This window comes from Puma concolor, chromosome A1, assembly GCF_028749965.1.
Source record: "Puma concolor isolate L17-30 chromosome A1, mPumCon1.1.hap2, whole genome shotgun sequence".
NCBI lineage: Eukaryota > Metazoa > Chordata > Mammalia > Carnivora > Felidae > Puma > Puma concolor.
The window spans coordinates 30,442,916-30,468,773 of record NC_141667.1 but is presented as its reverse complement, the minus strand read 5'-3'; the positions used below and the strand labels follow the sequence as shown (position 1 = coordinate 30,468,773).

General features: G+C 37.9%; 1 protein-coding gene across 1 annotated transcript in view; it reads left to right on the top strand.

Annotated features, from left to right (window-relative positions):
* The first annotated feature begins 1,793 nt into the window (after window positions 1-1,793).
* The window catches only part of NUP155 (nucleoporin 155), a 74,262-nt gene continuing 50,197 nt past the window's right edge, over window positions 1,794-25,858 (top strand). The window contains exons 1-11 of the mRNA XM_025924210.2: window positions 1,794-2,099; window positions 4,945-5,082; window positions 8,062-8,158; window positions 11,164-11,234; window positions 16,859-16,951; window positions 17,720-17,886; window positions 20,186-20,291; window positions 21,313-21,386; window positions 21,921-22,012; window positions 23,713-23,810; window positions 24,307-24,459. Of these exons, the coding sequence (XP_025779995.1) occupies window positions 1,943-2,099; window positions 4,945-5,082; window positions 8,062-8,158; window positions 11,164-11,234; window positions 16,859-16,951; window positions 17,720-17,886; window positions 20,186-20,291; window positions 21,313-21,386; window positions 21,921-22,012; window positions 23,713-23,810; window positions 24,307-24,459 (1,246 nt within the window). The 5' untranslated portion in view covers window positions 1,794-1,942. The remainder of the gene's footprint in view (window positions 2,100-4,944; window positions 5,083-8,061; window positions 8,159-11,163; window positions 11,235-16,858; window positions 16,952-17,719; window positions 17,887-20,185; window positions 20,292-21,312; window positions 21,387-21,920; window positions 22,013-23,712; window positions 23,811-24,306; window positions 24,460-25,858) is intronic.

Genomic DNA, 25,858 nt, shown 5'->3' with positions numbered 1-25,858 from the left:
CGGCCACTTGCCACTGACAAAATCCAAGGGCAGAGAGACCAGCAATGGTAAAACAAGAAAGGAATGTATGTCAGTAAGGCCAACACCCGGAAGACAGCAGACTAGCATCTCAAAGACTATCCCCAAAGTGCTGAAAATTACTTCTTGGGTTCATGTAAGTAAAATGTGAGACAAAGGTCAGTAAGTATGTGCAAGTGGGTAGCAAAGGTCAGGTCAACCATTATCTCGGGGGTCAAATACAGATGGGGTCTTGCTGGCTCAGGACAGTCCTTATTGTTTGAGGGGGTAGTTTCAGTTCCCATCACAGGATGGTTTGCCAGCAGGATCTTTTGCCTGACTTAAGAGATACGCTGGAAAGATGAACTTAATCAATTAGAAAGTTTGAGATCAAAATGAAGGTAGCTGAAGTCCTCTTTCAGTTTAGCTAGTCAATAAGGAGTAATGCATTCACTGACTAGCTAGACTATGAAGAATATAACTGGATGAAGCTGACTTAAGTGTGGTTCTAAATAAGGACTAAATGAGGACAGCTACTGTTTCCAAATAAGGATTGCTTTTTGAATGAGTACTTTGATTTGACCACTCGAGTTGCCTTCTGTATGAAATGAAGTCTATCTCTCCTTGCTCATTTCTTATTCTTCTGCAGTTAATACACACCTCATACAAAATTAGAGTGATACACTTTACTGCTTTACTTTGTGTGTCCCTGCATGAATCATGCACCTCAAGGACAGGAATGTGTCAGTGTGATATTCCCAGCACCAGGCACAGTGGGTGACACAAATTATAAATTCAATTTTTATAGTACTTGGAGATCTATTAGGTGGCTTACTTTATACCAGTCCCTCTAATTTGTGCTGGGGGATCAAACGATGAATGAGAACACTCTTCTTCATCTCTGTAATGAGAAATAAAGGAAGGCAGCCACCCCCTGCATGGAACAGTAAACAGACAATTCTTAAAGTTTTGTTGTTGTTGACCGTGGGGGCGGTGGGGAGACACAAGTCGGGGAGGGACAAAGAGAGAGGTGAACAATCCCAAGCAGAGCTGGAAGCAGGGCTCCAACTCACAAAGTGTGAGATCATGACCTGAGGGAAAATCAAGAGTCAGATGCTTAATGACTGAGCCACCCAGGAGGCCCTACAATTCTTTATAGTAATGGTAACCATACACAAATAGAAAAGCCTGATGAATTTTTTTTAAGTAGGTTCCAGGCACAAAGTGGGGCTTGAACTCAGGATCCAGACATCAAGAGTTGCAAGCTCTGATTGATGACTGAGCCGACCAGAAAAGAATTTACACTGAAGCCTGTAAGATATATAGCGGAATTTTGGTTCCCATGTGAACTCCTACCAACTCCTATCCACTCTCACAACAGAAGTTATTTGGAGTACCAAAGAAATTGACGTGCAAACTCATAAGCAGTTGCAGTTGAAGGATTCCAACCCGGGAACCTCGAGACATAAAGATCGACGGCTCGCGATACCCACCCGAGCCGAAGCAGTCTGTGCTGCCACGCACTACCCAGCTCCCACTTACCCGATATCCGCTCCCTTCCCCCTCCCCGCCCCTCCTAGCCCTGTCCTTTCCCAGCCCTTTCCCTTTCCCCTCCTTTCCTTCCTTCCCCATACAACCTAGACGAACTTCCTACTCCCCAACCTGCCAAACCTCCAGCGACGCCCAGGGAAGTGCCCGCTCCACCCCACCCCCCACTCGCTCCGCCTCTAACGTCCAGCCCTTTCAACTTCTTCCTCTCCGAGTCTGCAAAACTCGGCCTTCAAATTCCCCTCCCGACGAACCGGAAGTGCGTCATGCAGAGGCGCCGCGGCGCTCGTTTGGCGCGCGCGCCCTAAGCAGCGGATCTGAGTTAGGGTCTTGGGTTTTCTCTCCTTTCTCCTTGGTTCTTGACTATTTCCGGACGCTGGTGTCTCCGAACTTCGACATGCCGTCTTCTTTACTAGGCTCGGCGATGCCGGCCTCCACGTCGGCCTCAGCCCTGCAGGAAGCTCTGGAAAATGCAGGGCGGCTCATCGACCGTCAGTTGCAAGAAGACCGCATGTACCCGGACCTTTCCGAGCTTCTCATGGTGTCTGCCCCAAGTGAGTGATCAGTGCCCATTTGGTGGTAACTGCTTTCTCAGCCGAAAGGACTCTCGCCTGAATTCCTAAGTAGGTCCTTATCCCCAGGGTGGACTCGGCGAAGACGTTTTGAGATTTGGGGCCCTGTTCGCTACATTTTGAAGAGCAAAAAGAGCCTGTTTTCAGTTTATTTTCTTCCTCACTTCACTGCCGATATTTGAGAGGGTAGGAGTGACGAGCACTCTGCCATTTGAAGCAGAGGGAAAGACCCCAACCTTAATGAGCTGCTCACTGCCTCCAAGTGTTCATCACAGAGGCCAGATGAGTAGGATCACCTGATCTAAGTCTCATTCTTGTTAATTCCTCCTATTAACATTAGAGTAAATCAGACGAGCAAATGAAATTAATTTGAAAATTTACCATCTTTCTCAAAGATATTCTTTATTACGTGTAGAGTTAGTGTAATATAAAGTCTTAATATGAAGGTTGTTAAAAAGAACTACCGCTGGAATAAAGGAAGAGAATGGGGATATTAGCAGTGATGATGGACAGGGAGGGTAAGGCAGTGTATGTGTCAACAAAAGAGAGGTGACTGGAAAACATTTTAATGATTTTAAATTATGACTAGGCTCCTCAAGGCATATAGAATTACATAAGTTGCTAAAAAAAAAGTGACCCCTTTTTGAGACGGATATGGGAGAAAAGCAGAGAAGTGTAAGTAAGATAGAGACAAGATTTGGGGTAAGCAATAACCAAGGTAAAATAACAAGGACAATCAGTGCAATGGAAACCTAAACGACACTTCTGACAATTTATAAAAATCGTTGAGTAGGCTTGTAGTCAGAGAAAAGATAGAAACAGAACAAATTTAGTACTGTTCCTGACTGCTACTTACTGGTGAGCTTGTCTTCTAAGAAGCGAGTGGCCTATTAGCAACACTCATCTTGAAGAGCATTACTCTCTTTGACCTCCTCAGGTTTGAAAACCAAGATGTAAAAACAGTGGATACATTCGAGTACTCTTATCTGACCCCAATCGATTCTATCCACCTTTACACATACCTCTTCAACCTAATCTTCTCAGCTTTGTTCCAGTCACACAGAATTTAACATGTTTTTCATAAGAAGCCCTTTCTTCAGGATGCTTTTATGTCATCATTTACTTCGCATCTGGAATTTTCTTCTTTGCTTGACATTCCTCCAAAGTTCGTTAAGTATCACTTCCTTTGTGAGGGGTTTCTTAACCATTCACATCCTCACTTGAATTATTAATTCCATCCTTTGTGTTCCCACTGCCATTTATCATGTCCTGTTAATATTTAACATTTCCACTTAGCAATATCCTGTTAAAATTAGTATGTTTTAAGATTAAATGGGATGTCTGGGATTTCCTTCAAAAAAATTCATTAGAGGGGCACCTGGGTGGCTCAGTTGGTTAAGCGTCCGACTTCAAATCATGTTTGTGAGCTCCCCGCCGTTGGGCTTTGTGCTGACAGCTGAGAGCCTGGACCCTGCTTCGGATTCTGTGTCTCTGTCTCTCTCTGCCATTCCCTTGCTTGTGCTGTCTCTCAGTTTCTTTCAAAAATAAGCATTAAAGAAATCCATTAGAAAAGGAGTAGCTAGGGATATAAATGAAACCTGATTGGACATGTTATTAGTAATATTGAAGCTGGGTAATCAATCGGTACATAGGAATTGATTGCATTTTTCTCTCTCATATATTTTAAATTTCCATAATACATTTAGAACTTCTTTTTTTGTTGTTTATTTATTTATTTATTTTGAGAGAAAGAGAGAGCGTGGGCTGGGGAGGGACAGAGAGAAAATCCCAAGCAGGATCCATGGTGACACCTTGGAGCCTAAAGTCAGGCTCACCAATCGTGAGATGACCTGTGCCAAAATCAAGAGCTAGATGCTTAACCTACTGAGCCACCCAGGTACCCCTAGAATTTCTTTTATATGTCAGTTTTCCCCAACATCTTTGTACTTAGAGCCTGGAAAGGTGCCTGGATAAAAAGGTCATGAGATCTAAAGAATACCTCCCTGTTCAAGACATAGGAAATAGATCAGCCCACTCCTGCCCTTAGTTGTCTGTGTCTTAAAGCAAGAGAAAGGTTGCCAAGTGAGAACACTTTATAGAGCAGTCTGTGGTTTCCCCCAATAAAATACTGCTTATGTGGCATCATATGTATTTATCTTATTGGTGTGGGAGGGGTGGTCTAACAAAAATAAAAACACAAGGATTGTTTTAATCTATTAATATTGAAGTGGGAAAGGAAATAGCTATTTCCCCCATCAATATTTTTTTTTTGTTCATGGTTGTTTCATTTGACAGTCACAAAGTAGTTTTATAAATATTTTCCCATTTCAGATTAGTAAAATAATAGAAAGAAACTAAATTATTGAACTAAATATATCCTTACTTACAGAGTAAGTCTTTGTGAAGGATAACTGTCTGGTTAGTGCTGAAACCAGTAATTAGCCCTCTTTTAACACTGGATTTTCTCAGGCCTCTTTTGTATTGGGTCAGAATTACTTTATTTCTATTTTTTTAACCTTTATTTATTTTTGAGAGAGAGTGTGAGTGGGGGAGAGGCAGAGAGAGAGAGGGAGACACAGAATCTGATGCAGGCTCCAGGCTCTGAGCTGTCAGCACAGAGCCCGATGCGGGGCTCGAACCCTTGAACCATGAGATCACGATCTGAACCAAAGTCAAACGCTCAACTGACTGAGCCACCCGGGTGCCCCTTCTCTATACCTTTATAACTATCAGATACACAATTTTTTTTGTAGCTTGCAGTGCTTCAATATGCCCAGTTGATTTTCAGTATGTTATTTTAATAAATGCTTTGTTTTATTACTTGTAGATAATCCCACTGTTTCCGGCATGTCAGATATGGATTATCCTCTACAAGGACCTGGTTTGCTGTCGGTACCCAACCTTCCAGAGATCAGTTCCATCCGAAGGGTTCCTCTCCCACCTGAACTTGTTGAACAGTTTGGACGTATCCTTTTACCTTGTTTTTAACTCCCTAAAATTTTTAAAAATTAGTATTCTTATTCTAATTCTTGCTTTGTGTTTAATTGGTGTGTTGTATGTAAGTTCATTTAAGAGTTTTATTTAAAAAACATTTTAAGGGGCGCCTGGGTGGCGCAGTCAGTTAAGCGTCCGACTTCAGCCAGGTCACGATCTCGCAGTCCGTGAGTTCGAGCCCCGCGTCAGGCTCTGGGCTGATGGCTCAGAGCCTGGAGCCTGTTTCCGATTCTGTGTCTCCCTCTCTCTCTGCCCCTCCCCCGTTCATGCTCTGTCTCTCTCTGTCCCAAAAATAAATAAAAAACGTTGAAAAAAAAATTTAATAAAAAACATTTTAAGTATGTCAGTAGTTTGCCATGTGCCTAGAAAATATCATATAAAATTGAGTGTTGAAAATTGAATCACATCTTAATTGTTCTTGGACATTGAAGAGAGTGAATCATTTACAAGGAATTCTGCATTTTTGAATGATATTATTGCAAGGTAGTACTTTCCAGTTAAGTGCTATCCAAGGAAGCCTTTTTACCCCATTTTAGCTTGAAGACTCCTGATTTTCATTTTTATTTTTTCTCATATTTTAACACTTTAAAACTGGGGTGTTGTTCTAAAAATGTTTAAAAACAAACAAAAACTGCCATGTGCTTCTTTTTGCCCATCCCCAAAAGTTTTTGGTATGGTTTGGCACTTAATGGTATCTTAGAATTAAGGTTTAGGGCTACCTGAGTGGCTCAGTTGGTTAAGCGTCTGACTCTTGATTTCAGCTCAGGTCATAATCTCGTAGTTTGTGAGATGGAGCCCCGCATCAGGCGCAGTGCTGAGTGCACGGAGTCTGCTTGGGATTCATTCTCTCTCTCTCTCTCCTTCCCTCTCCCCCTCCTCTCTCTTTCTCCTCTCTCTTTCTCTCTCTCTGCCTCTACCCTGCTCACACTCACCTTCTCTCTCAAAATAAATAAGATAAACTTAAAAAAAAATCTTAAAGAATTAAAATTATAAGTGATTGCATTTCTAAGGATCACAATAAGAATGAAACACTAATGGAATCTTCATAGACTGAATTGCTAGAGGAGTTTTCTTACCCTCTAAAAAAAGATCTCATCTGATTCTTTTAAAGTATGGCATACCCTATAAAGGCATTAGATTTATAGTTATTTGCAGGGCGCCTAGGTAGCTCAGTCGGTTGGGGGGCCGACTTTGGCTCAGGTTATGATCTCATAGTTAGTGGGTTCAAGCCATGCGTCGGGCTCTGTGCTGACAGCTCAGAGCCTGGAGCCTGCTTTGTATCTTCCTCTCTGTCTGCCACTCCCCCACTCCTGTGTTTTCTCTCTCGCTCTCAAAATTAAATAAACATTAAAAAAAAGATTTATAGTTATTTGTTAGGAAGCTTCCGTATCAATCTATAGCTCTCATAATATAGACATTAAGATGATATGCTAAAATTTAATCTGAGGGGCACCTAGGTGGCTCAGTCGGTTAAGCGTCCGACTTCAGTTCAGGTCATGATCTCATGGTCCGTGAGTTCAAGCCCTGCGTCAGGCTCTGTGCTGACAGCTCAGAGCCTGGAGCCTGCTTCCGATTCTGTGTCTCCCCCTCTCTCTCTGACCCTCCCCCGATCATGCTCTGTCTCTCTCTGTCTCAAAAATAAATAAAAACATTAAAAAAAATTTTTTTAATAAAATAAAATTTAATCTGAGACTTTTAAAAATATATTAAACTATTTAAAGGCAAAGTGTTTCAAATTTCAGTACAGTCTGCTTTAGAAAAATAAAGGAAATGGAAAATTAAGAAAATAGTTATAAATAGAAAAACTAGTAGAATCTAATATTTTTCCTAAACTTTTCATATTTCTCTGAGACTTTGTAAAATAACGTTATTAAATATACAACACTTCTTATCCCATACTCTATCTTTTCTTAGTTTCTTAATATTCTTTTTTTTTTAATTTTTTTTAAACGTTTATTTATTTTTGAGACAGAGACAGAGCATGAACGGGGGAGAGGCAGCGAGAGAGGGAGACACAGAATCTGAAACAGGCTCCAGGCTCTGAGCGGTCAGCACAGAGCCTGACGCGGGGCTCGAACTCACGGACCATGAGATCATGACCTGAGCCGAAGTCGGATGCTTAACCGACCAAGCCACCCAGGCGCCCCAGTTTCTTAATATTCTTTAATCTTCTGATAATACCATGCAAAAAATTATCATTTAATTAAGAAATTATTTTATTTCACAATTTTTTCTTCATCTTATGATTACATAATATACTTCTTTGTCTGTTTTTCAATTGCACTATATATAAGAAGCTTGCAAATTGTCACCTGGCCTAACTTTAGCATGCCTTAGGTTTTTTTTTTTTTTTTTGTCACTCTTGCTCTTATGCAGTTGGGAGAAAGTGGTCCAGTAGAACAGTTTTTTCATGTCAAAATTTAATGGTGTTATTCATGATCAATATTCGTCTTTAATAATGGTAAAAACATTATATTTGTCCTTTAAAATACATTTTAAGTGGTCAAATGGCATTATTTAGGAATTGTAAATTGCAGGTTTATTTCTGTCATACACTATGTCTTTAAACTCATTAGAAATCAAGATATTTTATTTGCTTTTTCTTCTTTTTAAAAATTTTTTTTAATGTTTATTCATTTTTGAGAGACAGAGCATGAGTGGGGGAGGGGCAGAGAGAGAAGGAGACACAGAATCCAAAGCAGGCTCCAGGCTCTGAGCTGTCAGCACAGAGCCTGATGTGGGGCTCGAATTCATGAACCCTGAGATCATGACCTGAGCTGAAGTCAGACACTTAATGGACTGAGCTACCGAGGCACCCTTTATTGCTTTTTCTATTAAAAAGTGGACAGATCATGATTTTTTAATCATAAATTTTAAATCAAAATCTTTCAAAACAAGCTTAAGAAAGAGAAGATTGAAATCTTTTTGCCTTACATCCACACTACTTCAGATATGCAGTGTAACTGCATGATGGGTGTGTTCCCTCCTATCAGCAGAGCTTGGCTCACAATTGACAGTGACATATTCATGTGGAACTATGAAGATGGGTATGTATTTAATTCTGGTTTGCTTTAGCATGATTAGAAGTTAGATTATCTTAATGGCAGCTAGTATTCTACTCATCAGAAGCTGCCTGGTTTATTTTTCGTTCAGCTAACATCTGGGTCAGTGCTTCTCAGTATGCATACTGATCACCTGAGAATGAGGTTAAAAGTGGGGATACTGTTATAGTACTTCTGAGTGAGCCTCGAGAGTCTGCATTTGTAACAACCTCCCAGTGATGCTGCCAGTCTAAGTACCACTCTGAGTAGCAGGGGTCTAGTTTCCAAGCTCTTATCTTCCAATAAGATAATCTGTTAGTAGTTTTTTGAGAGATGGTTTGACATCTTTAAAGACCTGTATTTTTGATGCATTTTTATGAATTGGGAGGCTCTTAATTCATTGAAGTGACTAAACAGTTTTATTCCATGAGGTTGGCCATGTGTAATTTGAGTGTATATAGTAATCTGAGTGATGGCTCAAGACATTCTTGCTAAAATAGTTTATTGAGGGGCGCCTGGGTGGCGCAGTCGGTTAAGCGTCCGACTTCAGCCAGGTCACAATCTCGCGGTCCGTGAGTTCGAGCCCCGCGTCGGGCTCTGGGCTGATGGCTCAGAGCCTAGAGCCTGTTTCCGATTCTGTGTCTCCCTCTCTCTCTGCCCCTCCCCCGTTCATGCTCTGTCTCTCTCTGTCCCAAAAATAAATAAACGTTGAAAAAAAAAATTAAAAAAAAAATATTGATCTGGTAATCTCACTCTGGCTTTTTGAAGATAAATTTTGGCTTACTACCATTTCTCTCTCATAATGTCTTTAGGGGATTAGTGGGATAACCAGAGGAAGGCCCTTGTAGTTGTTTCTCTTGCCCTTGTAGTTAAAGCACCTGTTAGGAATGCGCGCGCACGCGCGCGCGCACACACAATCACTGAATTAAAGTGATACTAAATGAGAACTTGTAGCTTAAATAAAAATATTTTTGTTCTCTGATTTTTTTTCATTTAGAACTTTTCATAGCTATTTTTTATGGTTGAACTGTTATATAGTTCTAATAGCAGTGATGTATGGTTGTGATTTTTCTTCATATACCCTGAACTTCAGTTGCTTTTATTATTGTAACATAGTTGTTTTGATAGTAAGGAATAAAACAACTTCATTTAGGTGTGGATCTATTTAGAAAAACAAACACAAAAAAAATTATGTTATAGACAAATGTAAGGATGATTTCCTTAAAAAGGGTTTCTCTTTAATGAAAATTTCTGTATTTCCATCAACATGTAATGTATCCATGTAATAAAATGTTGAGTTTATTATGTATCAGACACTCTTTTGTGCTAGGAACAATATTGAATGTGGTAAGTGTAGCTCCTGTCCTCATGGAATATATACTCCAACCTTACCGTGTTCAAACTAGAACTTATTTAAAGAAAAATTATTTGAACAGTGTGCTTACTGAAAAAAATCAAGGCACAAATCCTCGGTATATAAATCTTTAGTTCACAAATTCAATTCTGCAAAAATGTTAGGTTTCATTTCAATTATTCCATTAGCTTTTTATTATAAATCCTAATACCACATGGATAATAGGAACGTAATCTTGTTCAATTCATTGTTCTGAAACACCTAACATCCCCAGTATTGGTCTTAGTTTCTGGAGGTTGTGCCAGTTTTCACAGCATGGGGAAATGGGAAAACCTGGTCCACATATGTGGCCATTTAGGAGTTTTCTTTCTGTTTGCTTGGCTCTTTTCAGGACAACCAGAAATTTTCTTCAAGGTCTGGATCATGTGTGTATATGTGTGTGTGTGTGTATATATATGTATACGTATATATATGAATATCCCTCCCCCACCCCCCACCCCCCTGGGCATATTTATCCTACTTGGTGTTCTCTGAGTTTCTTGGATCTTTGGTTTGATGTCTTTCATTTTTGGAAATTTTTCAGTGATTATCTTCAAATATTTGTTCTGCCCCATTCTCTTCCTCTCCCTTCTGAGATTTTTACACTTCCGTTAGAGTGTTTGATGTTATTCAAAACAGATTTTGGATACTTTGTCCTGTTTTTGTTTCTCCATTCTTTTTGTTTGTTTCAATTTGGACAATTTCTGTTGACCCAAATTCAGGTTCATGGATTCTTTTGTTAAGTATGTCAAGTATGTCAAGTCTACTTAAAAAGTTCTTACAAGATGTTCTTTCTCTGTGCTGTGCTTTTTATTTCTAACATTTTCACTTATTTCTTGTAATTTTCATCTCTCTGCTGAAATTCCTTATTTGCTTATTTATATTGTCCCCTTTTTTCATTAATACCTATATGATAATCATTTATTTTAAATTTCCTGTCTTATAGTTCAGACATCTGTCTCCTAGCTGAGTCCATTTCTGTTGATTTCTTTGTTTCTTGACAGGCTTTTTTTTCCTGTGCTTTTTTGTGTTTCGTGTTGATTTTTAAGCCAGATGCCATGTGTAGGACAGTGGACACTGCAGTAAGTAGTGTTTATCCATCCTAAGATATGGGTATGTCTCTTTTTTTGCTAGGGCCTATCAAGTAGGTCTTTATTTCAGGGAAAGTTAACTTTTTCCAAGTCAAGAGTTGAGTTGAGTTTGGTTTTGTTATTGCTCTGGTTACCCTCAGTGGACCACAGGTTTCAAATTCCTTAGAATTACTTTGCACTTAGAATGTAGGTTGGGTTCCTAGAGACTTTTTCTCAGTGTTTCTGTCCACCCTCAGCCATAGGCTTTCCCTGTGAGTCTGTTCTTCTGAGAGGGTCTTAACCCAACAAAACTGCTATTACTTGAGATTTGCAACCTGGCTGAGGAGAAGTTTGGAATGGGGAGCAGCTGTCTCTGTTTGCCTGGTTTATGCTCAGCTTTAGACAGGCCTGTGTGCCTGAATCTTGGAACTGAAACAGTTTTGTTTGCTGGCTTATTTTTCACTACATCCTGTAGTCTTAAAGAATATTTTAGGATAAAACTTTGTTTTCTGTGTATGTATAACATGTTTTTCTTTACCGTTTGACAGAGGAGACCTTGCCTATTTTGATGGACTTAGTGAGACTATTCTTGCTGTGGGGCTTGTGAAACCAAAAGCTGGTAAGAAATAAAAATGTAATGATGATGTTTGTATATAATGGTTTAGAACTGAGTAACAACACATTTTAAGTAACTGAAATTTTTATCAAATATTTGTTCTGAATTCTAAGTAGAAACATAGAAAGTGATTAGGAATATTTAATAGTTTACTCACTTTATGGTAGAAATGAGTCTGTCTTTAAAATTATTAAATTGGGGCACCTGACTGGCTCAGTTGGTAGAGCATGTGACTCTTGATCTCAGGGTCATGAGTTCAAGCCCCATCCTGGGTGTAGAGCTTACTTAAAAAATTTTGTGGGGACAGGGGAGGTAACCTGTGTGGCTCAGTTGGTAGAGCATGCAACTCTTGACTTTGGCTCAGGTCATGATCTCATGGTTCATGAGTTTAAGCCCTGCATCTGGCTCCGTGCTGGTAATGCAGAGTCTGCTTGAGATTTTCCCTCCCTCTCTCTCTGCCCCACCCCTGCTGTCTGTCTGTCTGTCTCTCTCTCAAAATAACTAAATAAACTTAAAAAAAATTTTTTAGGGACGCCTGGGTAGCTCCGTTGGTTAAGTGTCCGACTTTAGCTCAGATCATGATCTCGTGGTTTGTGGGTTTGAGCCCCGCGTCTGGCTCTGTGCTAACAGCTCAGAGCCTGGAGCCTGCGTTGGATTCTGTGTCTCTTCTCTCTGCCCTCTCCTGGCTCACACTCTGTCTGTCTCTCTCTCTCTTTCAACAATAAGTAAACATTAAAAAAAAATTAAAAGAAAAAATTTTTTAATAAAATTGTTAAACTATAATTTCTGCATTTTATCTTGCTTATTTTTTGTTACTCTTTGATGATTTACCTAAAGTTTTTTGCATTATACATTTTTCATCAGTTAGTAAATTTAATGTTAAAAACCATTTTTGTCTCTGCGTTTTTGGTTTCTTTTCTTTTTGTGGGTCTTTTTTCCTTCTTGAGAGTGAGAGAGAGACTGATTGCCAGAGCACACTCAGAGGAGGGGCAGAAGGAGAGGGAGAGAGAGACTCTTAGCAGGCTCTGCACCCAGCACAGAGCCCCACAAGGGGCTTGATCTCACCACCATGAGATCATGACCTGAGCTGAAATCAAGAGTTGAACATTTAACTGACTGAGCCATGCAGGCGCCCCATCTCTGCATCTTTTTTTTTTTTAGTCTTGATGTCCAATGGAAATGAAAAGAGAATTCAGAATAAATCTTAAAGAAGTGAGAAGTGTTTAATTTAACAGTTTCAACTTCATTATACAGATTTTTTATCAGAGCTAATGACAAAATAATGGATTGATTTAAATTTAATATAGATTTTTTTTTGATATATGAGAAATCTTACTACAATGGGAAATAGTAGACAAAATTGTTTGTAATGCCTGAATAAAATTTTGAGGTCACAACTGTTTTGAAGTTATAATTCACATGGTACAGACATGTAGTCTTAAACAGTTTATGTGATTATATTATAAACTTATTTCCTTAACATAGAACCTCAAAGTATTCTCAATCCTGAGGTATGTATCTCTCTTTTCTTCATTTAAAAGTTTATTCATAATAACAGTCAACGACTGTCCCTGCCCTCTGTTGTAATAAACATAAATTGTCCATCTAAGGTAAATACTAAAATTTTGTACTACTCAAACGTAAACTTCAGTGCAAAATTAAAATTATCCATAGTCTTTGATATGGCAACAAAGGTGTTATCTTTGATAATGAAACAATTCTGGCTTTTCTATCAGTAAGTACTGAAAATTTTGACTCTTGAATGTAATGTTAAAGCTGACGAAGTCCATATATTACTTTGCCTTTTGCAAGAAAATACTATTCTTGGGGCATCTGGGTGACTCAGTTGGTTAAGTGTCCAACTCTTGATTTCAGCTTAGGTCATGATGTCACAGTTTGTGGGATTGAACCCCTCGTCAGGCTCTGTGCTGTCAGTGCATAGCCTGCTTGGGATTCTCTCCCTCTCTCTCTCCCCCTTCCCCACATGCACACATGCTTTCTCTCTCTCTCTCTCTCTCTCTAAATAAATAAATAAATAAATAAATAATAAAATATTTTTGAAGTTAAAGTCATTGTTTTCTTTTTTTATTTTTATTTTTTTAATGTTTCATTTATTTTTGAGGCAGGGAGAGACAGAGCATGAACAGGGGAGGGTCAGAGAGAGTGAGACACAGAATCTGAAACAGTCTCCGGGCTCTGAGCTGTCAGCACAGAGCCCGACGCGGGGCTCGAACTCACGGACCGAGAGATCATGACCTGAGCCGAAGTCGGACACTTAACCGACTGAGCCACCCAGGCGCCCCTAAAGTCATTGTTTTCTAAGTCAGGCTTTTTGGCACGAGTTTGCTTTATTGGTGAATTCTGTGTAAGCAAGAAGAGTATGAATACATGTTTCAATTTTATGATTGTTGGAATAAAACATAGGAATTCTTCAGTGATTTTTAGCATTTGCAGGTTTTTGTCTACAAATTGACAAGGTTTAGTTATTTTTTGAGTTCAGGGAAGCATTTCTCATGTATTGAAAGATTCACATAGTTGTCTAGTTTCAATCTCCTCTTCTTGGGAGGTAACTTACCTGAAAGAGCTTATGGCTTTTGGACATTATTCATTATAGTGATTGTGAGTGATTAGTGGTTATGAGTCAATTTACCTCATCTGTATGACCCAGTGGGACTGCCACCAAAGTCAAATCATATGTAAACTCCTTCCTGGAAGTTATTCTTGGAATGGTCTTTATTTGTGTTTCGAATACAGTAAACCTCCTACCTCAAATGTAGTCAGTTCTGTCTATTTATTTAGAGAGTGTGCAAGCGACGGGAGGGGCAGGTGGAGAGGGAGGGAGAGAGAGAATATTAAGCAGGCTCCATGCTTTGTGCGAGCCCAATATGGGGATCATTCCCACAACCCTGGGATCATGACCTGAGTCGAAAGCAAGAGTTGGATGCTTAACTGACTGAGCCACCCAAACACCCTTAGTCAATTACTTCTGGAAAGCCAGTGGACTTTGCAGTAGAAGAGAAGAGCTTTGTATTTTCATTTCTGAACCAACATCTCTTGAAAAGGTACCAATTCATACTGTCATTGAAGTTGCCTTAGAAGTTGAAGGTACCATTGGCCAAGTTTTCAGTGCCAAAGCATGCCTTTGTAAAAATGCAGTGAGTTATGTATGGTTCTGTTGAGTTTCTTCAAAGCAGCAAAAGCAGATGGGTTAGCAAAGGATCTTAAGTGCTTATATTTGTGCACAAGTATTACACTTTTTCTTTCAAAACTTTTTCAAAACCTTAAAACTTTTTCATTCAAAAGTAGTGAAATTTGGAACTGGTCCACAGACCTAAACAACTTATGTTAATTTCTAAAAGGTGCTAATAAGATAATGCACTTTATAGATAAGAAGTGAAGGTTGACAAAAGGAAGAAATGTCAGTCATTTAACCTTGCTGCATCCTGAAGGGAGATGGCTTCCATTTCTACCATTTTCTGTTGCAAAATACTTGAATAAACGATGAGAGATTTAGAGAAGATGACATCATTTGACAAGATACTACTTTCCTTACCTTTCTTTACTCAAAGTCGTAAACCAACTCCATCATCCATAGAATTCCTACTTCACTAGAGTTTCTGTAATCAGAGATGACTTCTTTGGCATCGCCTGGTGACTGAATACTTTGAGATAAGGCTTCTATTAAGGAAAACATAAGTTTTCATAAAGTTTAGGCTTTTTAAGTCAGTTTTTCATGAAATATCAGGTATATTTTGAGTTCATTAGGTGGAAGATCTGTGCCTTCAGCCTAACTGACTGGAAGCTTGATACACAAAGCTGACTTTTGTACCCCTCAGTGTTCATCAGTGAAAGTAAAAGTTTTGTACTTTCTGTGGCATTATATACGTTTAAGCAGGCCAAAGGTATATACATGAAGAGATGTCCATAATTGTAACATAAGATATATTTCCTTTTATTCCTATCAGTAAGGCACTGTTTTTGGACATTGTAACATGACGTGTCATCTCGTGCCTGTACGCATTTCTTAATACCATAAAAAGAAAATAAAGTTAAACAGTACCTCAGCATGAATTTTTAAAAAAGCTTGCACTTGGTAATGTCCCCTCTGAAACTATAAATTATCTGATTTTGATATATAAATTCATCTGGGAAACTCATGTAATATATGAACTCATATCTGTTTCTATGAATTTGACTATAGGCATCTGACGTAAGTGGAATTATATGGTATTTTTTTCTTTGTGACTGGTTTATTTCACTTATAATGATCTTAAGATTCATTCCTGTTACAGTATGTGTCTGAATTTCCTTTTTAAAGACTGGATCATATTCTATTTTATTGTATATGTAGACCACATTTTGTTTATCCATTCATCTGTTAGTGGACACTTGGATTGCTTCCACTCTTTAGGTACTGTGAATTATGCTGCTGTGAATGTGGGTGTACAAATAGGAAGCTTTATATTTTAATAAACAGACTATTTTATGCCATTCTGATTTTGGAATTAAAAGGTTTTTTTTAATACAGTTTTTAAAATTTATTTTGAGAGAGAGCACATGTGCATGCATGCAGCGGAGGCGGGGAGGCCAGAGAAGGAGGGAGAGAGAGAATCCCAAGCAGTCTCCACACTTTCAATGCATAGCCCAGCATGGGGCTTGAACTCACAAACTGAGATCATGACTTGAGCTGAGATCAAGAGTCGGACCCTTACCTGACTGAGCCATTCAGGTGCACCATGTAATGCTGATTTTAAATGGCATTAAATACTGAAGTGCTTCTTTTATTTTTTTAAAGTTTTTTTTTTGAGAGAGAGAGCTTGCACGAGAGGAGTGGTAGGTTAGAGAAAGAGGGAGAGAGAGAATCGCAAGCAGGCTCCTTGCTGTTAGTGTGGGGCATGATGTGGGCTTCAGTCTCAAGAACCATGAGATCATGGGGTTCCTGGGTCATTCACTCAGTTAAGCATCTGACTTCGGCTCAGGTTATGATTTCACGGTTTGTGGGTTCAAGCCCCACGTTAGGTTCTGTGCTGACAGCTCTGAGCCTAGAGCCTGCTTCAGATTCTGTGTCTCCCTCTCTCTCTGCTGCCCCTTCCCCCTGCCCACTCATGCTGTGTCTCTCAAAAATAAAAATAAACGTTAAAAAAAAAAAATAGAACCGTGAGATCAAGACCTGAGCTGAAACCAAGAGTCTATCGCTTAACTGACTGAGCCAACCAGGTGCCCCTGAAGTGTTTCTTTTTTAATATCGTTCTTTTTTGTATTACTATTTACTTATTTAAATGATCACAGGTAGTAATATTTTAACATCAAATTAAAGTGAGTTCAGACATTTCATATACTATTTAAATGATTTTTGGTTTTTTTTTTTAAGTAGGCTCCACACCCAACGTGGGGCTTGAATTCACGACCTCAGGATCAAGAGTCGCATCCTTTACCCACTGATTCAGCCAAGGTGTCCTCTTCATGTACTATTTAATCACTAGTTCATTTTAATGATAAAGCCATTAGTCTATTAATGCTTAGATAGTGGATGTGGATGTAATGGTAAAACCATGGTCTATTAGTGCTTAAATAGTGTAAGTGGAGTTTTTTGGAATAATCCCTAACCCATGTCTCCTCTATCTTAGGCATCTTTCAACCTCATGTACGGCACCTGCTGGTTTTGGCAACCCCTGTGGATATAGTGATTCTTGGACTTAGCTATGCTAATTTACAAACAGGTATAGCAATCCATATGTGGTATTTTTAAAATAAACATGTTAGCCAGTTTAATATAATTAAAAGCTAATGTTTTTGACTAAGTTAACTTTCCAGACTATTTGCTCATAGCAAAATAATATGTCCCCACAGGGATGGTACCTTTCAGGTTAGTAGCTTCACCAAACAAGTATTTTGAATACGTTTACCATATTAACATACACTCCTTAAATGTACAATATAAAATGATAGTAAAAGAGAAACAGTTGACACTAGCGAGTTTTTCCAGTAGTGCTTTCAATTTCTTCGTTTCTAGTTTTTTGAATAGCCATTTTAACATACACAATACCGAAATGTACAATCTTTCCTTTAACATAAGAAGACCTTGGTTTATTACTAGTACATTCAGTGGTTTCTTTTGCATTGTGGCAATCTGGGTGAAATGTTGAATTTCAGTGACTCAAATTAATGATTATTACTATCACATCCTTAGGCTTGTTTGTAAAATTTAATAATTTGGGAGAGTTTTTGATGTTGTATAATGTTACATATATTAAACTTATTATATGTTATAAATTTTTTATGTATGTACGTATTATAGGTTCTATTTAACTTGAATAAATTGTATCAGACTTTTTACAGTAATTTAAAAATTATGTTCTACAAGCTTTTGGATAGATCAATAAGAATTCAGTAAAAATAACAATTCTGAAGATAATGCAGTGATTGTCTCAAACTTTAAACAAGCTCATAAGCTGATTCCTGTGTTCTTTCTTTAAAAAAAAAAATAGGTTCTGGAGTTCTTAATGACAGTATGTGTGGTGGAATGCAGTTGCTTCCAGATCCCTTATATTCTCTTCCCACTGATAATACTTACCTTTTAACAATAACTTCCACTGATAATGGCAGAATTTTCTTGGCTGGAAAGGACGGCTGTTTATATGAAGTAGCATACCAAGTAAGTCTAGCATTTATAAACATTTTTTTGTCTCTCTTGATTTTTTTCATTTTTAGGGATAGCTTTTGCTTTTGTTTTCTAATTATATAAGCATACTAATAAATTCTTAGGGAAAGTATTCATACATACAGTTAAAACCATAGTCTTCCATGACTATACCATGCCTATGAAACCCAGTCTTCTCTTCTAGAAATAAATAGCATTATCAGTTCTGAATATTATTTTTTTAGAAAATGATCCACTGATAATTGTAACTATAGCTATGTATTTATGTAAGTATGTCTATATATATACATACACACACACACACACACACACACACACACGTATACAATTACATAATGTACTTTATGCTTTTACTTAGGTTATTACTTATTGTTACATAATTGGCTTCTCACTAAATCGTTGCTTTGTGATTACTGCATATTTGTCTGTAAGATGCAGACAATTGTTAACAATTTTCTTCTTTTTTTTTTTTAATTTTTTAAAAATTTATTTTGAAAAAGGGGGGGGGGGAGAGAGAGAATCCCAAGCAGGGTCTGTGCTGTCAGTGCAGCCTGAATTTGGGCTCGAATTCATGAACTGTGAGATCATGACCTGAGCCAAAATCAGGAGTCAGATGCTCAACTGACTGAGCCACCCAGGCGCCCCTTAGCAAATCCTTTCTTGATGGACTTCTAAGTTTTCAGTTTCTCTCTTCACAAATAATGCTTTTGCAGGCCTCCGTTGTATATGTGTAGATACTTTTTTGTTTAGAGACTTTTAATTCTAATGGTTGGGTTATAGAGTATATGCATTTAAAATTGTATTTTCATGTTTTCATATTGCCCTCTAAGAGTTTTAGACTCTTAGCAAGCTTCTGTGAATGTACCCCACCACCAACCCCCACTAATGCTACTATTATCAAATTTACTAATTTTGGCTGATGTGATTAGAGGGAAATTTTTTTTTTTTTTCTGGTTGAGTTGAGGGAGGATCTTTTCATGTATTTTTGGTCATGTATGTTTTCTCTACTCTGAAATGCCCTTTTTTGTCTTATCCCTATTGTATTACTGCCTTTTTCATAAGGTAAATGTTAGGGAACTGATAAAGTAACATTCTTAGAGTCACATAATTAGTGGCAGAGCTAGGACAACAACCCTGGTCAGCTGTGTTTTTTATATTACATAGTATCTCTTACTTGGCTTTGTTCATTATCAAAAAAGTAGGGAGGGGCACCTGGATGGCTCAGTTGGTTGAGTGTCCGACTTCGGCTCGATCATGATCTCGTGGTTCAAGAGTTTGAGCCCTGCATTGGGCTCTGTGTGGGCAGCTCAGAGCCTGGAGCCTGCTTTGGATTCTGTGTCTCCCTCTTTCTCTGCCCTCCCCTGCTTGACCTCTGTCTCCCCCTCTCAAAAATAAATACTAAAAAAAAAAAAAAAGGTCTTGTGTGGCAAAAGTCAGTCATTGAGAAGTACACTGTAGATTGTGATTGTGATGGCTGCTGTTGTTAAAATTTCTTTTTAGCTGAAGTGGGAAGAGATGATACAGGTACCTCTCTCCTGTGTTCTTTGAGCTCTTATAAACTGCACTTACTTGCTTTACTACTTTTATTTATTTAAAAAAATTAAAAAAAATTTTTTTAACATTTATTTATTTTTGAGAGAGAGCATGAGCATGGGAGGGGCAGAGAGAGAGGGAGACACAGAATGCGAAGCAGTCTCCAGGCTCCGAGCTGTCAGCCCAGAGCCTGATGCAGGTCTCAAACTCACACACTGCGAGATCATGACCTGAGCTGAAGTCAGATGCTTAACCAACTAAGCCACCCAGGTGCCCCTATTTTTAAATATTTATTTTTGAGAGGGGTGGGGAGGGGCAGAGAGAGGGGGAAATACAGAATCTGAAGCAGGCTCCGGGCTCTGAGCTGTCGGCACAGAGCCCGACGCAGGACTCAAACCCACAAGCCCTGAGATATGACCTGAACCGAAGTTGGATGCTTAACCTACCAAGCCACCCATGTGCCCTTGCTTTACTGCTTTTAAATAAAAGAATTTTTAAGATAACTAAAATATGGGTGTATTAACAGCACTGTGAGGTTTTGAAATAGCTGATTTCATTGAGAGCAGTGATATGATTATGGCTAACTACATTTTCTGTTTTTAATTAAAGGACTAAACAATATTCTGAATAGTATGTCTATTGACAGTTGTTGGTATTTCATTGCCATCTGAGGATTTTTGTACACATGGGTATATGGTAGTTGCTTTGATGGGTGTACCTACATTTACAGGTCTTCCTTCTTTCAATTTTTCCTTTTAAGGCAGAAGCAGGTTGGTTTAGCCAAAGATGTAGGAAAATAAACCACTCAAAGAGTGCACTTTCTTTCCTTGTTCCTTCATTGCTACAGTTTACATTCTCAGAAGATGGTAAGTAGAAAACAATAAATTTGGCAAACAGTTTTTTTTTTAACAGATTGTTGACTTCACAGTTTTCTTCAGAAATTCTTTTTTTTTTTTTTTTTTTTTTTAATGCTTATTTATTTTGGGGCTGGGGGAGCAGAGACAGAGACAGAGAATCCCAAGCAGGTTCTGCACTTGTGCCTGACTTAGGGCTCAGACTCACAAACCATGACATTATGACCTGAGCCCAGATCAAGAGTTGGGCACTAAACTGACTGAGCCACCCAGGTGCCCCCAGAAATTCTCATTCTTAACTGAAAGTTTGTCTTATTAAATAACATTTGGGGGGCGCCTGGGTGGCACAGTCGGTTAAGCGTCCTACTTCAGCCAGGTCACGATCTCGCGGTCCTTGAGTTCGGGCCCCGCATCAGGCTCTGGGCTGATGGCTCAGAGCCTGGAGCCTGTTTCCGATTCTGTGTCTCCCTCTCTCTCTCTCCTCCCCCGTTCATGCTCTGTCTCTCTCTGTCCCAAAAATAAATAAACGTTGAAAAAAAAAATTAAAAAAAAAATAAATAACATTTGGTATATATTCATAAGGTGTTTAAAGGAAGAAGAGATTATAAAATAGTGTTGGTTTTATTCCCAAGTTCCTATGAATGTAGCATCACAGAGCGTGGGTCTAAAACAGCTGTATGTACTTAAACGAATACTGTGTATATGTGAGAGAGAGAGAGAAACCTCTAATACATGTTTTGTCTGTCTAGAAGAAATTGAATATGAGTAAATGAATATATCTGAGTTTTTAATAGAATTAGAGATTTAGGCAGGTGAAATAATTAAAAACTAGTGAGATAAGATAAATACATTCAAAAAACATTGTGACTGAAGTTTTAAGCTTTTTCCCTTCACACAGTGATTCATTAGACTAAACTGGAAGTTTCTTGAACACACTGAGTATAATTATTTCTGTGTTTCTAACATATAGTAAACAGTCATTAAATGTTGGATGAAGAAATAAGAATAATGTAGAGTTTTTTTTGTCTTATAGATCCTATTCTTCAAATTGCAATTGATAATTCTAGAAATATTTTATATACACGATCTGAGAAAGGAGTAATACAGGTAAGTATTAATATTACACTGCCATTTAAGTGGGGGGGAAGAACATCCCTGTTTTTAAGAAGGAGATTCAGTTACTCTTAGCCTTTTCCTATAGACTGTGTGCCTTTTTAAAAAACTACTTCTCGGGGTGCCTGGGTGGCTCAGTCAGTTAGGCATCTGACTTCAGGTCATGATCTCATGGTTTGTGAGTTCGAGCCCCACGTCAGGCTCTGTGCTGACAGCTCAGAGCCTGGAGCCTGCTTCGATTCTGTGTCTCCCCTCTCTCTCTGCCCCTCCCCTGCTCAGGCTCTGTCTCTCTCTGTGTCTCTAAAATCAATAAACGTTAAAAAAAATTCTTTAAAAAAAACTACTTCTCAGGGTCCCTTTATTGTGAAATTTTAAATCTCTGAATGTTACCAAATCTGTTTGAAGTGCCACAATTAAAGGATCCCTGAAAAGGAGGAGTCTCTTTAATAAAATATTCTTAAAAGATTATTTTGTAAAGTACACATGGGTTATAGTTATGTTTAAGTGGGTACAATTTTTTATTCACAGGTTTATGATTTGGGCCACGATGGACAAGGAATGAGCAGAGTTGCCTCAGTTTCGCAGAATTCTATTGTCTCTGCTGCTGGAAACATTGCTAGGTAATATGTAATTTATTGTCAGACATTTCATTTACAGGCATAGTTAAGCTATTTGTGTACAGCATACTAAGATTCTTTTCTCTTCAAAATATCTCTAAAAGATCAGGAATGCTGAAGGAGATGACATTGGAGGCTCTGTTTGAGCTACTAGAGAAAGACTCTTAATTCTGAAGTTGGATGGTTTGAAACAAGGCAGACTGGTTTTACAGTGTAAAGTACAGTTTGACATGTTTAGGTTGTCTGTACAGGCAATTACAGGAGTTATGACTAAGAAACTACATGCCTCAAAGTTCCCCACTTGTAAACACTCCAACCTTTTAACAGGCCTGCGTTGTATAAGATTAGTTGGTCTGATAATTGACACAAGTGCCCTTTGGGAATACAGGAACTTTACAGTCGTATTGTCCGCATTGTATTCTTGAGGAAACTAAAACTAATGAGTGTGATGATTTATCTGAAGTGTGACTCCTCAATAAATACTAGAATCAAGGCTACAGCCAAGTCTTCAGACACTATACACTATGATTTACATGTATCACAACTAATTTAGCTCAAGTGAGAAAATTCTCTTATAACAAAGGCCTCAAATTTTCAGCTTCAGTTTTCTGTGTGCTTGGGTCATTGCTGCATTGAGATATCCTAGTGAAAAATCAATGTTTTCTTTGCTTTTCAGTGACAAAAAAAATTCTCAAGGCAGACCATCTAAAACAAAGTTTTTCCTTTTTCAGCTCCCGACTTTTTTTTTCTTTTTCTTTTTTCTTTTTTTTTTTGAATTGTTTTCAAATCCCAGAAAAACTAGAAGAGCAGCATGGTAAAAACTGATACACCCTTTATCCAAATTTAACAGTTGTTAACCATTTTCCCTTATTTGCTGACTTTCTTTCTTATGAACTACTTGAAAGTAACTTGCAGACATGACTTGACATGACTTTCCTCCTTACATCCTTCAGCCTTCATTTCCCAACTCTCTTATATAAGCACAATACCAATTCCACACCTAAAATAATTAATAATTTTGTGATACTATCTTGTAATTATACAGTTCATATTAAATTACTTAATAGTCCCAGAAATCTTTCGTAACAGTTTTTCTTTTCATTTTTCTCCAGATTCAGTCAGAGCCCGTGAATTACATTGGTCATTTGTCTTATTGACATAGAACAGATGTCTCACTGTCTTTCTTTTTCCCTACATTTGGTGCGGTGCTGGAATCTTATTTGTAGAATATCTCATTTTCTGTGTTTGTCTTTTTCATTGTCATTAGATTAAAAAAATAGACAATTTTTTTTTTCGGCCAGTATTACATAGATGATGTGAACTCCTTGTAGTGTTACATCAGTAGGTACCCATTACCAGTTTTTGCACTATGGAATACTTGGCTAAGGTGCTGTTTACCAGGTCTCTCTGTTATAAAGTTTCATTTTTCCTTCTTTTTAATTAGTGGTAATCTTTACAATGATAATTTGATGCTCTGAGAACCCCTTGTTCCTCATTAACCATTTACCCAATGGAATTAGTCTTTTATGATCTTTCAGAAAAGGGTTACTTGTAACAATGTTAATGTAAACTCATATTCAGGGGGTTTTGCTGGCGCTTGCTGCTGTTGTATTAATTTTCTAAGAAGTTAGTCTTATTTTAGCATATTTGATGTTTAGTAGACCATTTTAAAAATAAACTTTAGTTTTTTTCCTTTCTTGTAGGACCATAGATCGTTCTGTTTTTAAGCCAATTGTTCAAATAGCAGTGATTGAAAATTCTGAATCGCTGGATTGTCAGTTACTGGCAGTCACACATGCAGGTATGTTGTTTAATTCATATGTCTGCTATTGCTGTTAGAACTTGATAATCTTCAGATTTGGAAAATTATTATTAGAAATATATTTTTACTTGTGTATTAATTATCAAGCAATATTAATAACTCATTAAGTTAAAGATTTTGAAAATTAGAAATTTTTCCCTGGTTCTTTCTCCTCATTTTATAGATGTAAAGCTAGGCCTAAAAAGTAAAGTGGCTAATATTCAGTGACAGAGCCTGAATAGGAACGAGGACTGCCTTGGCTTAAAATTGCAGATTCTTTCTACTAAAATGTGTTGATTCACCTGTCAGTTCCAAGTGACAGCTTCTTAGAAATCTACTTCAGGTCATATTACACATGAGGACTTTGCATCAGTCAGGAAAGTGATGTGTGGCTTTAACAGGTGTCTGGTGTTACTCTGTGGAATTGCTTCAATAACACATATACCTCGGGATTTTCATTTTCTGTTACTGATGTATAATTTTACTCCATCATCAGGTGTAAGGTTATATTTCAGCACTTGTCCATTCAGACAGCCATTAGCACGACCTAACACATTGACACTGGTTCACGTTCGCTTACCTCCTGGATTCTCAGCATCTTCAACAGTGGAAAAACCTTCAAAAGTACATAAAGCACTTTACAGTAAAGGTAAATTCTGAAATACTATCAGATTTAAGATTGGTTTTTTTTAATTATTAAAATTAGAATGTCTTTTGAGCCATTTGAAAATAACAAATTTTCCAATAAAATTTAGAATGTTTTAGTTTTTTACCTTAATTATGGTTTTAAAACCTAGAACCTTAATGGACTTAAGACTGATGTCACTAAAGTCAATATAAAGGAAAGAAGTTAGCGGGAGGGGCTGGAATTGAGCACAGCAGACTAAATTTCAAAATCAAACTGTCATGTCAACTAGTATTGCTGAGATGATGCTTTTATAGTCTTTTTTATCTCTGCCTTTCCACTAGTTTAGCTTCATCATTTTTATTCATGATGTGTTTGGAATAACCAGTACATGAATTTCTATTTCATTGAATATTAGATACCATTGACTGAAAGTGACAACATTTTTATGTACTAAATATGCTTTTTTAAAGTTAATAATTAATTCATAAGCCCATGGATTACAAACTATATCCTAACTTTAGAAATTTTAAGATGTTGGGGTACCTAGTAGTTCAGTTGATTGAGCATCTTTTTTTTTTTTTTTTTTTATTTAATTTTATATTTTTAGTTTACATCCAGGTTAGGATATAGTGCAACAATGCTTTCAGAGGTAGATTCCTTAATGCCCCTTACCCATTTAGCCTATCCCCTCTCCCACAACCCCTCCAGCAACCCTCTGTTTGTTCTCCATATTTAAGAGTCTCTTATGTTTTATCCCCCTCCCTGTTTTTATATTATTTTTGCTTCCCTTCTCTTGTGTTCATCTGTTCTGTGTCTTAAAGGCCTCATATGGGTGAAGTCATATGATATTTGTCTTTCTGACTAATTTCGCTTAGCATAATACCCTCTATTCCATCCATGTAGTTGCAAATGGCAAGATTTCATTCTTTTTGATTGCTCAGTAATACTCCATTGTATATATATACCACATCTTTATCCATTCATCCATCGATAGACATTTGGACTCTTTCCCTACTTGGGCTATTGTTGATAGTTCTGCTATAAACATTGGGGTGCATGTGGCCCTTCAAAACAGCATACCTGTATCCCTTGAATAAATATCTAGTAGTGCAGTTGTTGGGTCATAGGGTAGTTCTACTTTTAATTTTTAAAGGAACCTCCATACTGTTTTCCAGAGTGGCTGCACCAGTTTGCATTCCCACCAGCAGTGCAAAAGAGATCCTTTTTCCCCACATCCTTGCTAACATCTGTTGTTGCCTCAGTTGTTAATGTTAGCCATTCTGACAGGTGTGAGGTGGTATCTCATTGTGATTTTGATTTGTATTTCCTTGATGATGTGTGATGTTGAGCATTTTTTCATGTGTCTGTTGGCCATCCGGATGTCTTTGGAGAAGTGTCTATTCATGTCTTTTGCCCATTT